The 14410-nt window shown below is 42.9% G+C and overlaps 1 protein-coding gene and 1 pseudogene across 22 annotated transcripts in view; both read left to right on the top strand.

Moving 5' to 3' along the window:
• The window catches only part of GARIN2 (golgi associated RAB2 interactor family member 2), a 103183-nt gene that overhangs the window by 9582 nt on the left and 79191 nt on the right, over positions 1-14410 (top strand). For 18 of the 22 annotated variants that reach the window (XR_010122089.1, XR_010122091.1, XR_010122090.1 and 15 more), the window contains 3 exons: positions 3958-4157; positions 5414-5966; positions 9114-9358. Coding sequence is in view for 19 of the 22 variants with exons in the window: in XM_055291358.2 (XP_055147333.1) it covers positions 3958-4157; positions 5414-5966; positions 9114-9358 (998 nt within the window). In the remaining 3 variants the exon portion in view is untranslated. The remainder of the gene's footprint in view (positions 1-3957; positions 4158-5413; positions 5967-9113; positions 9359-14410) is intronic. The other 4 variants (XM_063644427.1, XM_063644428.1, XM_063644418.1 and 1 more) reach the window with 3 other exon arrangements.
• Positions 4-1433, top strand: LOC129488849 (splicing factor 3B subunit 4-like; annotated as a pseudogene).

Raw genomic sequence — 14410 nt, 5'->3', positions numbered from 1 at the left:
AGTGAACCGCTGCTGTGGGAACTGTTTCCCCAGGCTGGACCAGTAGTCAACACCCACATGCCAAAGGATGGAGTCACTGGCCAGCACCAAGGCTATGACTTTGTGAATTCTTGAGTAAGGATGATGCTGACTATGCCATTAAGATCATGAACATAATCAAACTCTATGGGAAGCCAATACAGGTGAACAAGGCATCAGCTCACAACAAAAACCCGGATATAGAGGCCAACATTTTCATTGGGAACCTGGACCCTGAGATTGATGAGAAGTTGCTTTATGATACTTTCAGCGCCTTTGGGGTCATCTTACAAACCCCTAAGATTATGTGGGACCCTGACACAGGCAACTCCAAAGGTTATGCCTTTATTAATTTTGCTTCATTTGATGCTTCAGATGCAGCAATTGAAGCCATGAATGGGCAGTACCTCTGTAACTGCCCTATCACCATATCTTATGCCTTCAAGAAGGACTCCAAGGGTGAGTGCCATGGCTTAGCAGCCGGACGACTTCTGGCAGCTCAGAACCCACTCTCCCAGCTTGACCGCCCTCATCAGCTGTTTGCAGATGCACCTCCTCCACCCTCTGCCCCCAATCCTGTGGTATCATCATTTGGGTCTGGGCTTCCTCCACCAGGCATGCCTCCTCCTGGCTCCTTCCCATCCCCAGTGCCACCTCCTGGAGCCCTCCCACCTGGGATACCCCCAGCCATGCCCCACCACCTATGCCTCCTGGGGCTGCAGGACATGGCCCCCCATCAGCAGGAACCCCAGGGGCAGGACATCCTGGTCATGGACACTCCCAAGCTCACCCATTCCCACCAGGAGGAGTGCCCCATCCAGGGATGTCTCAGATGCAGCTGGCACACCATGGACCTCACGGCTTAGGACATCCCCATTCTGGACCCCCAGGCTCTGGGGGGCAGCCACTGCCCTGACCACCACCTGGAATGCCTCATCCTGGACCTCCTCCAATGGGCATGCCCCCCGAGGGCCTCCATTCGGATCTCCCATGGCTCACCCAGGTCCTATGCCTCCACATGGTATGTGTGGACCTCCTCCACTGATGCCCCCCCGATGGATACACTGGCCCTCCACGACCCACACCTTATGGCTACCAGCCTCTCCCTCCACCTAGACCCACTCGCCAGCCACCAGTTGCCCCTCGAGGCCTGCTTTGGAGCCCTCTTCCTCAGTAAATCCACATTTTCCTTCCTCCTGTTACACCTTCCCAATATATTTTCGATTCCTTGGACCAATCAGAGATGCTGTAGCTCCTTGGGGCTAAGGCACTAATCCCTTTCAGCACCCCCACTCCAGTCCCCTTTTTAATGTAACGTTTTCCACAGGAGGTATTTCTTTTTTATGTTGGTCCTGAGTATTTTGCAAATGCACAGAGAAAATAAAACTAAACTCCTTGTTTAAAAAAAAAAAAAAGGGAAGGAGACTTCATCTTCCATAAACACGTTCTCTGCACTCATACTTGAGTACTAGTGTGAGCTACCCACCTCCAGTATACGACAGGCAGGAGGTGAAGCCTCCCAAAACATCTAATGTTTTAGTGATGTCCCTAAAGCGCATGTGACAAGTCATGATTTGATGTCCTTTACCTTCTACATACTTCTTTCCTGCTAATAATGTTGTTATTTTTTCACCTTTCATCCTGTGCCGTTTCCAAGTTAGTTACCTTTTGCACACTGTAATGAAATTACATAGTACTTGTCCAACATTGGGGGTAGTTAGCAATCTATAGGTCAGACGTAGCTCCCATCATAATTTGATAACTCATACCCTTCAAGATGCACAACCCCACCTGGTTAGCATGTCTTTGGCAGCAGGTTACCAAGATTCCTGACTGAACAGGTTTAAATGAAAAAAGAAAAACAATTAGGCTGGGTGCAGTGGCTCATGGCTATAATCCCAATCCCAGCACTTTGGAAGGACAAGGCGGGAGGATCGCTTGAGGCCAGGTTCAAGACTGGCCTGGGCAACAAGTGAGATCCCATCTCTAAAAACATTTTTAAAAATTATCAGGGTGCAGTGCTGCACACCTATATTCCTAGCTACTCGGGAGGCTGAGGAGGGAGGATTGCTTAAGCCCAGGAGCTCCAGGCTGCAGTGAGCTAGGATGGCGCTACTGTACTCCAGCCTGGATGATAAGACAAGACTTTGTCTCTAAAAACAAACAAATATTTTTCAAAAAATTTAAAAGAAAGCAATTATCTCAAATAGAGTGAAAGAGCCGCAGGGCATCAGCTCACTCCCAGTAGAAGACTCAGTTTCTCTCTTTTTGCTCTGTCACCTTCAAGCCAGCTCCCCTCAGGGCATCACATCCAAACAGGACAATGACAGCTGCCAGCAGTAGAAGATACTCATCTCATCCTGGTAGCTCTGAGAAAGGTTTTCCAGGGTTGGAGGAGACATTCTCTATGTCTTGCTGGTCACATGCCACCGCTGAAACCAGTCACTGGCAAGGGGTGGAGTGGAACCACCACTACCCATTTAAGTTAATGAGGATTTAATCCCTGAGCTGGGTCATTATCCCTGAGCCATGATATTGGACAAAACCAGGATTCTGTTAATCCGGAAGAAGAGGGACACAGTTTGGGTAGGTTATCAATAGTGTGAGCTACAACCTCTTTCTTTCAATGATGTATTTTTTAATTGAACCAGTTATCATACAGCTGAGAAACCACAGTGTAGCTCCTCTCTGCCTTCCTTTATTTCCCTGTCTGCCCATCCTCCAGTCTCTTCTTCTACCAAGTGGCAGAGATTTTACTGGCCAAGTTTCTTGGACTTTGGGGTTTTTATACATGCTGTTCCTCTGCCTGGAAACCTCTCCTCTCAACCCAGCCAGTTTATATCCCACATAGTTCAGGTATCAGCTAGACGTCTCTTCCTCAGGGAAGACTTCCGTGACTCTATATCCAGGGATGTGCCGGAACTGGTCGATTGGTACGTGTTCAGGAAATTTGCAAGCCAGTTGTTTAACACAGCCATTATTAAAAATTAAATTATAGGCCAGGCACAGCGAGCAGCTCACGCCTGTAATCCCTGCATTTTGGTAGGCCAAGGTGGGTGGATCACCCGAGGTCAGGAGTTCGAGACCAGCCCCACCAACATGGTGAAGCCCCATCTCTCCTAAAAATACAAAAATTAGCCGGGCTTGGTGGCACGTGCCTGTAATCCCAGCTACTTGGGAGGCTGAGACAGGAGAATCACTTGAACCTGGGAGGCGGAGGTTGCAGTGAGCCAAGATCACGCCATGGCACTCCAGCCTGGGCAACAGAACAAGACTCTACCTAAAAAAAAAAAAAAATTAAATTCTTAAAAATTAAATTTTATAAACACATTATATCTAAAATAAGGGCAATAAATATTCAAAACTCATCATTCCTATTCTTTTACTACATTTTACTATTATCTATACTTCTAAGGTTATAAATATAAGACGAGTTTGGCAAGAGTTTGTGGAATTTATAATTGGCTCTATGGAATTTAAACTAAAGACTAAAGAATATTGCATATTATTTGTAAATTTGTGTGCTACTTGTCTTTTATGTCAGTAACATTTTAAACTTATGTGTAAATGTGTGTACCTCCCAAGACCTAACTGTTACCAGAACATCACTGCCTATCTCCCCACTCTAAGCTAAGTCAAGTCCTCTGTTATGTGCTCCCGTAACATCCTGATCTTGTACTTGGTAAAACTTCTTACAGTAATAATTAGTCACATACTTAAATTGTTTAATGTTTGCCTTCCCTGTTAGACCCTCACGGGTCAGAGACCGTATCTGTTCCCTGTGGTATCTCCAAGAATTAGCATGAGCAAGTGAAGGAACAAATACATCATGGTTCATTCCTCCTTTATTTCTTGCCCTCTTTTACACTCTCAGGCAAGCAAGGTTGTCAAAGCCACACATTTCATCATATAACGCCTTTTCCTGTTTTCTGCACTCAGGTCAACAGGAGAGGTGAATCCATTTACCTTCATAACCGAGCCAACTGGGTGACCGTAGGCATCTGTTCTTCCAGCTCCACCCACAAGATCCCCAATGTGATGCTACTGGCACATCTGACCCCTGGTGCCCAAAAAGATACAGAACCCCTGTTTAAAAGTCTCCTGACATCTCCTCCTGCAGAGAAATTGGTGCTCACCAGGTGAGTTACAAAGAGAAGAGGTTAAAGATCTCTCAGAATATGTGCATTACCCCTGTGGATCTAAAAATGGAGACACTGATGACAATTGCGCCAGTGGAGCATCTCACTCACACTCCCTGCTGCAAATGACAAAGAGAAGCATCCTTGAAGACGGGCGAAATCATGTATGACAATGGGTATCAAACAGGCAGTTAATTTTTTAAAAACTAAACCTAACTAACAGGAACTGAAGACTCATAGTAAACTGCCTTTCTAGAACATGCCTCCTCTTCCACAGCATCCTAGCTTCCAACAGAATTAGCTCTGGTCTTGTCTCAGCCACTAACTTTGTCTATGATCATGAGCAAATTGCTTAACTTTAAGTCAACTTTGAAGGATTAATTTAAATGGACACTTTCTCATGGTAAATAGTTGACATTCTGATGTGTTTTGTTTTTGAGACGGAGTCTTGCACTGTCACCCAGGCTGGAGTGCAGTGGCACGATCTTGGCTCACTACAACCTCCACCTCCCAGTTCAAGTGATTCTCCTGTCTCAGCCTCCCAAGTAGCTGGGACTACAGGGACACACCACCACGCTCAGCTAATTTTTGTATTTTTAGTAGAGACAGGGTTTCACCATATTGGTCAGGCTGGTATTGAACTCCTGACCTCAGGTGATCCACCTGCCTTGGCCTCCCAAAGTGCTGGGATTACAGGCATGAGCCACTGCACCCAGCCCATTCTGATGTTTTTATACATCAGAACCTTAGGTATATGATTAAGATGAGATGGTCCTCAGGAGCCCCTACCCAGACCTATCTGGGAGGCAAATTTGGTGTCTTGAGCCTCACTCTTCAAACTACTATAAAATATAAGAAAGAGCCTGGGCACGGTGGCTCACACCTGTAATCCCAGTACTTTGGGAGGCCAAGGCAGATGAATTGCTTGAGCCCAGGCATTCAAGACCAGCCTGAGCAACATGGTGAAACCTTGTCTCTACAAAAAAATGCAAAAATTAGCCAGGCGTTGATGGTATATACCTGTTGTCCCAGCTACTCGGGAGGATGAGGTGGGAGGATCACTTAGGCATAGAAAGTCGAGGCTGCAGTGAGCCATGATCACATCACCACTGCACTCCAACCTGGGCAACAGAGTGAGACCTTGTCTCAAAACATACAAACAAACAAATTATATATATATATATATATATATGAAAGGCCTTTTTATAAGCCTCCAATCAGGTCTCCAGATGATGTTACTGTGTGCTTGTTTGCAGGTTTCTCCCCCTGCAGTTTGTGACTCTGTCTGTGCATGATGCGGAGAACATGCGCCTGAAAGTAAAGCTGGTGAGTGGTCGAGCCTACTACTTACAGCTCTGCACCTCTGCATATAAACAGGACACCTTGTTTTCTCAATGGGTGGCCCTCATCTCCCTCTTGAATCAGGAGAAAGCCAAAGTTTCCAAAGTGTCAGAGTTTTCAAGTCTCTCAGGAATTACGAATAGCACAGACATCACAGGCTCCACGGATGTGATGGATATCACAGCATTCACAGCCATCCTGACCCCGTACAGGTATGCAGGTACAGGCCCTGAACATGTCAGGGACAGCATAGATTTCTCAGAATTCACAGACATCACCGACATCACAGATGTCACAGATCTTCCAGAAAATGAGGTCCCAGAGGTCCCAGATGTAAGAATTGTCACAGAAGTCATAGAAGTCAGAGAAGCCACAGAAGTCACAGACAGCTCTGATATTACAAACTGCCCGGGAGTCACAGTGGTGTTTGAAAACAGTGACTTAATCAGGGCCAAGCAAGAGGAGAAGGTACGTGTCACCGAAGACTTTCATGCTTTAATAATTGAGAACTAGAGGGATTACCAAGATCACACTTCTTGGTTAGCTGACATTGATTATCAAAATGCTATGGAACCTACCTACTCTGAATAACCTAATTTTAATAGTGAGATTCAATCTCTGAACCCTGGTGTAAAGGAGTTGTAAGATGTCTCCTGAAATAGGCAGTGACCACCCTTAACATAAATCTTAGCCCAGCATCAGAAATGGAAAGAATTTTGGAATCAGAATCAGAACCAAGTTAGACTCTCAACCTACAGCTCATATTACTTGTGGGACTTCGCCCAAGTCACAGAATCCACATGAGCCTCAGTTTCCTCACTTCTAAAATAAGGATATTAATACAATGTAAGGGCTAATTTCCGGTTTAAAAATATATAGCAGTACCCAATACCTTGAAGGATGGGATGGAATTTCAATGGGTAAACATGAGGATGGAAATAGGATAATAAAAAGCAAAACAAAGTGAGTGGCTTTAGAAAAGGCCAGAGAGTGGAAAAACACAGAGTCACGTCCAAAAATGTTTCGTTCAGTTGGGCTAGAGAATAATATATGTGGAGAATAGTAGAATATAGAACTGGAAAGTTGCTTAAAAACCTTGAGAGCCAAATTTAAAAGTGAGAACTTCACTCTTTGGGCAAATCTTAGTGACCAAAGTCTCCTGTGTAAGGGAATGAAGGAGCTGTGTTTTTAAAAGATTAATCTAATGGCAGGATGGATTATAGGCAAAGAGATCTGTTTGAAGACTACTGCTGAAAAACTTCCTCTAGGTCCACAATAGAAAAAAGGCTGGTGCAGTGGCTCACATCTGTAATCCCGGCACTTTGGACGGCCAAGACAGGTGGATTGCTTGAGCTTGGGAGTTCGAGACCAGCCTGGGAAACATGGCGAAACCCCATCTCTACTAAAAATACAAAAATTAGCTGGCCATGGTGGTGTATGCCTGTAGTCCCAGCTACTAGGGAGGCTGAGGTGGGAGGATTACTTGACCCTTGAAGGCAGAGGGTGCAGTGAGCTAAGATTGTGCCACTGCTCTCGAGCCTGGGTGACAGAGTCACACCCTGTCTCAAAAAACACAAAAGAAAAGAAAAGAAAGGTGGTAGGGATGGGCGCGGTGGCTCATGTCTGTAATCCCAGCACTTTGGGAGACCGAGGCGGGCAGATCACCTGAGGTCAGGAGTTTGAGACCAGCCTGGCTAACATGGCAAAACCCTGTCTTTACTAAAAAATAAAAATTAGCCAGTGTGGTAGTGGGTGCCTGTAATCCCAGCTACCTGGGAGGCTGAGGCAGGAGAATCACTTGAACCCGGGAGGCGGAGGTTGCAGTGAGCCAAGGTCGTGCCATTGCTCTCCAGCCTGGGCAACAGAGTGAGACCCTGTCTCAAAAAACAAACAAACGAAAAAAAAAAAAACTAATTTTTAATTAGGAAAAATTCAAATAGTTCTACACAATTTTTAATGACAGGAGGAAAATGCTTATAATAAAATGTTAAGTGAAAAAGGTAGGAGACAGAACTTCAAGATGATCTAAGTAGAAATAAAGTAAATAGAAAGATCAGAGTGAAATGTGCATAGAAGTAGTTGTTTCTGGGCAGTGGCATCATACAAGCAATGATTTATTATTATTATTATTATTATTATCATCATTATTATTATTATTATTTTGAGACAGTCTCACTCCATTGCCCATGCTGGAGTGCAGTGGTGAGATCTCAGCTCACTGCAACCTCCACCTCTCAGGTTCAAGCGATTCTTATGCCTCAGCCTTCAAAGTAGCTGGGATTACAGGCGCCCACCACATGCCCAGTTAATTTTTGTATTTTTAGTAGAGATGGGGTTTCTGCATGTTGCCCAAGCTGGTCTCAAACTCCTGGCCTCAAGTTATCCACCCGCCTTGGCAAGCAATAATATTCTACCTTTAGCTTTATTCATTATAGGATTTTCCAAATATGCTATAATAAATATGTATGACTTTCATTGTCAGGGAAAAGTGAAGTTTTATCCTTAAGGAAGAAAATTATTACATCATTTTTAAGGAAATGTAATAGAGGTGTATTAGGCCATTCTTGCATTGCTATAAAGAAATATCTGAGGCTGGGCAATTAATAAAGAAAAGAGGGTTAATTGGCTCATGGGTCTGTAGGTGGTAAAGGAAGCACAATGCTGACATCTGCTTTGGGTGACGGCCTCAGGGAACTTACAATCGTGTGGAAGAGAAGGGGAGCCAGCACATCACATGGCCAGAGAGAGAGCAAAAGAGAGAGGAAGGAGGTGCCAGGCTCTTTTAAACAACCAAATCTCGCATCAACTTAGAGTGAGAACTCACTCATTATGGTGAGGACAGCACTAAGCCATTCACGAGGGATCTGCCCCCAAGACCTAAATACCTCCCACTAGGCCCACTTCCAACATTGGAGGTCACATTTCAACATGAAATTTTCAAGTAACAAAACATCTAAACCATATCAAGAAGTAATGGACTAGGCAGGGGCAGTGGAAAGAAGAAGGTGCAGACATGAAGGACATTAGAAAGTTGGCTTTAGGGCTTGCTGACCAACTGCCTTGAGCCCTGAGTGATTCTGAGCGAATCAGAGAGCGGCTAGGGGAGGTGATACATTAACAGAAATTGGGAAATTAGGAGGAGGGGGGGATTTTAGAGTATTAAGTTTTAGATACAGGTTCCAAGTCTTTTGACAAAAAAAAAATTTCTTTTATATTATGAGCCCCCAGCCCCTGTAACCTATCAGATGCCCTAATTAAGACCAAACTCAGACTGGGGAATCAGTGGCATTTCTGGGAAACTTTTCTTATGCTGACAATTCACAGAGAAGTACTGTAATTAGATGCCAACTGTCTTCTGTGAGGTGACAACACGAGCTGGGGAACATGTGTCAGGCTGCATTGGCGCAGGCCCTGGCTCCCACACAGCCTGCCGCCAACACACCCGGGGCTCTCCCCATGGTCGTGCCATTCTAAGCCTCACTCCCTCCTTACTACTCCTCATGGGCGTTCAGTGACGATGAATGAAATGGTGCCTGTATTAGATACTGTTCCACAAACACCTATTACCTGATGCTCTCCTGTTACCTGATTTGCTGCTGCTTTTTATTTTTAAAGGAAAAATTGAAAAACATTCTGAAGCCTGGGTGTCTACAAGATACAAGTAAGAGTGACTTGAAAGAATCCTTAAAACATGTCACCATCTCAAACATAACACTGACTTTTGAAGGTAAAAGATATTTTCAAACTACCTTGACTCCAGTAGAAAGTGAGGCAAATACATCCAAGGAGAAGGAGGATAAGACCTCTAAAGAAAAGATGCCTGATTTTCAGAGCACAGCTCTCAAGGCTGAAGAATCCAGGTATGTGGGGCAGGAACATGCCAAAGGAATTCTAAGACATGAAATATTAATAAAGAAGTGTGTGCTTTAGTCTTTTAACTCAGGCATCTGCCACTGAAGATTCTCAGAGACAGATGTAGTGTAACTGAATGATGATATAGTCAACTCTGAATGACACACATTTGGTTCAACTTTGGCTAATTTTTATTTTCATGTCAACTTCTCACAGTTGGCATTCTGGGCTGTCTACCTGATGTCAATTGTTGTATGTGCTTCAGGAAATATAACAGAGGCCAGGTGCGGTGGCTCACACCTGTAATCCCAGCGCTTTGGGAGGCTGAGGCAGGTGGATCACCTGAGGTCAGGAGTTCAAGACCAGCCTGGTCAACATGGCAGAACCCCGTCTCTACTAAAAAATTAGCCAGGCGTGGTGGCGGGCACCTGTAATTCCAGCTACTCCAGAGGCTGAGGCACGAGAATTGTTTGAACCCTGGAGGTGGAGGTTGCAGTGAACCGAGATAGTGCTACCCCACTCCAGCCTGGGCGACAGAGCAACACTCTGTCTCAAAAAAAAAAAAGAAAATAGAATCACAGTGTTCACATATTTCGGAGTTGGGGCATTGACTTCAGTAGTGATTATGGGTACTTGTAATTTTATTAAAGATACATCTCTATACTTCCCTATATTTTCTTCTATACATATTCTCTATGTATCCCTTATCCTTCTCTGCACTTCCAACTAATAACTTTTTTGCTTTTTCTTTTTTAAAGACTAGTCAAGTGCAGTAACGAGAAAAGGAAAAAGTTAATTCTACTTGTGACAATAAATGCTAAAATTTTACAATCTTAGCAGGGAAAATAAAGCAAGTGTAGTATAAAATTAAGGGAACGGTTAATATTAATCATTATTAAAATATAGAAGAGTAGAATAGCCGTGATACTATAAATACATTTGATAAAGTTTGATATTCTTTTTTTTTTTTTTTTTTGAGACAGAGTCTCACCCTGTCGCCCAGGCTGGAGTGCAGTGGTGCGATCTCGGCTCACTGCAAGCTCCGTCTCCCAGGTTCATGCCATTCTCCTGCCTCAGCCTCCCGAGCAGCTGGGACTACAGGCGCCCGCCACCATGCCCAGCTAACTTTTTGTATTTTTAGTAGAGATGGGGTTTCACCATGTTAGCCAGGATGGTCTCTATCTCCTGACCTCGTGATCCTCCCACCTCGGCCTCCCAAGTCCTGGGATTACAGGCATGAGCCACTGCGTCTGGTCTGTCTGATATTCTTGATCACAGAAAAGATCCACATAGTAGTGAGTTTTCCTTTAGCACAATAAAGAACATTTACCACAGACCAGAGCCTATATTATTTTTAATGAAGAAATTTGTAATTGTTCTATTTAGAACTTAGAACACAACATGGTAAAAACCCCATCTCTACAAAAACTACAAAAATTAGCCAGGAGTGGTGGTGCATTCCTGTAGTTCCAGCTACTCGGGAGGCTGAGGTGGGAGAACGGCTTGAACCTGAGAGGTCAAGGCTGCAGTGAGCCACGATTGTGCCACTGCACTCCAGCCTGGGTGACAGAGTGAGACCCTGTCTCAAACAAAAACAAAACTTAGAACAAATTAGGAATGTTCCCTTTAACATTTCTATGTAATATAAAAGTTTCTAGCAATCTGATAGGGCTCAGAAATACAAAGAAAATTATGAATTTTTAAAATCACTCTTTGCAAATGGCAATTCATATTTAGAAAATTTGAGAATCAACAAAATTTTAGTTTCTTTTGGAAGGTTACAGATTATAAGGTAAACACAAAAATAGTTTTAATTTACATGCCAAAAATATACTGAAAAAAGGGTGTCTTTTTCAATAGCAACAACAAAAAGCAAATATTTAGTGAGGCTGATACTCTTATCTATATAAATGGAATTACAAAACTTTAATGGCAGAAATAAAAGACAACTTGAATAAGGAAAACTAGATTCTTCTTCTGCATAAGTAGATTTAAATACAATACCAATTAACATCTCAATAAGATATCTCATAGAAATCATAAAATTGTATAAAAAAAGGATGTGGAAAAGATAGGGGTAAACATCTCAAGGAAACAGGGTAGGAGGGGAGAGAGGGGTAAGACACTACACATTGACTACGGCGTACATTCCTTGGGTGATGAGTGCACCAAAATCTCAGAAATCGCCACTAAAGAACTTATTAATGTAACAACAACAACAAAAATCAGAAACTGGACCATTCGGTTCACATTTAAAACTGTTTTAAAAAATTCACTGACCAGTTGAGTGCTTAGCATTGCACTAGGTATGACCACCTCCCTGGCTTGGCTGAGGATAAATAATGTCAGTCTCCCTGTTCTGGGCCAGTGCTGACAGATACTTAATCATGCATTTGGAGACTGTTGTTTCTGGCTCATGTATTGCAGGCTCTTAGCTGCTTTCTCTGTTTCATTTGCTATGTATTTAATCTTATAAGCTGCCTATCATTGGCTTTTACAGAGGATAAAGCTAAGATGATGGCAGGATAGTCTCCAGTTCTTTCACTTAAAGTTTTTATCTTCCCAACTGGATTATAAGCACCTTGCAGGCAGGGAGCACTCTTCTTTGTATGGTATCCTTCACACCTCTTAGAACACATGCTGGACACAGAGAAGGGCTCAAAGCTGGCTTGGTGAATTAAAAGAACAATGGTAATATGTTACTATAATTTTGGGAACTATTTTGTACATGGTGAAAATATTTTCATTATGAACTTGGGACTTACAAAGACTGCCTAATATAAAGGAAAGCAGAAATGCTAGGATCATTGTTTTGCATTGTTAAAAAATATTCTATTATGCATTCAAAAAATAGTTTTCCAGTTCTTATACTATTCTCTCTAATTTAGTATGTTTGATTTTCCATAGTAAAAAGTTAAAGAAAAAAAAACTCAAGGAAACAATTGGGATGAAAAATGTCTAAGAGCTACACAATCCTATAAAATATTAAGCCATGTTATAATTAAATGGCCATCAGAACTACCAGTGCAAAGTTTAGAATATAGAAATAAAGACATAACCAGGCACAGTGGCTCTTGCTTGTAATGCTAGCACTTTGGGAGTCTGAGGTAGGAGGACGATCCTGGGCAACTTACCGAGACCCTGTCTCTACAAAAAAAATTTAAAAGTAGCCAGGTGTGATGGCACTTGACTATAGTCTTAGCTACGGGAAGGCTGAGGCAGGAGGATCTCTTGAGCCCAGGAGTTCAAGGTTACAGTAAGCTATGAACATGTCACTGCACTCCAGCCTGTCTCAAAAAAAAAAAAAAGAAAGAAAGAAAAGAAACAAAAATAGATCCAAACTGATATGAATTCAAAAGAAGCATGGAAAGAGGCCGGGCGCAGTGGCTCATGCCTGTAATCCCAGCATTTGGGAGGCTGAGGCGGGTAGATCATGAGGTCAGGAGTTCAAGACCAGCCTGGCCAAGATAAGATGGTGAAACCCCGTCTCTACTAAAAACTACAAAAATTAGCCAGGCGTGGTGGTGGGCACCTGTAATCCCAGCTACTCGGGAGGCTGAGGCAGGAAAATTGCTTGAACCCAGAAGGCAGAGGTTGCAGTGAGCCAAGATCATGCTACTGCATTCCAGCCTGGGTGACAGAGTGAAACTCCGTCTCAAAAAAAAAAAGAAAAAATAAAGAAGCACAGAAAAAGCAAAATTCTAGGAAAATGTTGGTCAAAGATTCATGATGTACCATAAAAAAAATTTCAGATAGGAAAAGAGTAAATTATTTTAAAACTATAATGAGCCAGAAGAAAATGGAATGGTATCATTGCCTCATTTACAGAGGAAAGATCATTTATTGTCCGCTGATGCAAAAAAAGTAATTTTCAATGGCAGAGTTTACATGATTCACTCAAAAATATTTATGAGCACTTCCTATGCACTAGGCACTGGGGATACAGCAGCAAAAATGATCAAGTCCCTATCTCATGGAGTGTTTTATTCTAGTGGGGGACACAGATGATAAACCAATACAATATGTTATGCCAGCTGGAATGTGCTGTGATGAAAATAAAAAGAGAGAGAGAATAGAGAGTGAGAGTGATTAGAAAAGGGTGGAGAGATATTTTATACAAGTGGTCAAGGCCATTTGAGCAGAGACCTGAGCAAGTGTGAACCTCTGGGGGAATAGAGTTCCAAGTTGATTGATTGCATAACAATTACAAATCTCTGCAAAATAAATCATTAAAAAAAAATACACTCATATATGTATGACAACAGAGTGGGGGGAAAAGCATGATAGGCCGGGCACGGTGGCTCATGTCTGTAGTCCTAGCACTTTGGGGCACCAAGGTGGGTGGATCATGAGGTCAGGAGTTTGAGACCAGCCTGGCCAACATGGTGAAACTCCGTCTCTACTAAAAATACAAAAATTAGCTGGGTGTGGTGGCAGGCGCCTGTAATCCCAGCTACTTGGGAGGCTGAGGCAGGAGAATTGCCTGAACCCGGGAGACTGAGGCTGCAGTGAGCCAAGATCGCGCCATTGCACTCCAGCCTGGGTGACAGAGCAAGACTCCATCTTGGAAAAAAAAAAAAAAGAAAGAAACGAAAAAGTATAATAGATTACCTTTATATATAAGTAGTTGGTAGGAATTTGTAAGGGATCCAATTAACAAATAATTTAAGGACGTAAATAGAAAATTTACTCCAGAAGACAACTACTTGAGAAGGAATCAACCTCACTAATCATTAAAGAAATACAAGTTAAGCAATTAGCAGTTAGCTTTTCATTAGGTGTCAACAACACTCTTGGTGTCACTGTAAATGGTTGTCAATTAAATTCACACCCCAAATGTTTGTACTCCTTTACTTATGGTAACATGTCAAAGAAATAATTCAAAGGGGAAAATAACTTATCTGAACATAGCGTTTCATATGGAAAACCTGTAAGTAATCCAAATGCTCACAATTGGGAAAATGGCTAACCAGGAAATAGTATGTCAATTTCGTGAAACAACAGAACCCCATTAGAAAAAGCCATAGGCAGAATTTCAATGAAAAGAGCTATGGCTGGCA

Source organism: Symphalangus syndactylus, chromosome 8, assembly GCF_028878055.3.
Source record: "Symphalangus syndactylus isolate Jambi chromosome 8, NHGRI_mSymSyn1-v2.1_pri, whole genome shotgun sequence".
NCBI lineage: Eukaryota > Metazoa > Chordata > Mammalia > Primates > Hylobatidae > Symphalangus > Symphalangus syndactylus.
Note: the sequence above shows the minus strand (reverse complement) of the source record. Positions and strands in the feature narration are given on the sequence as shown.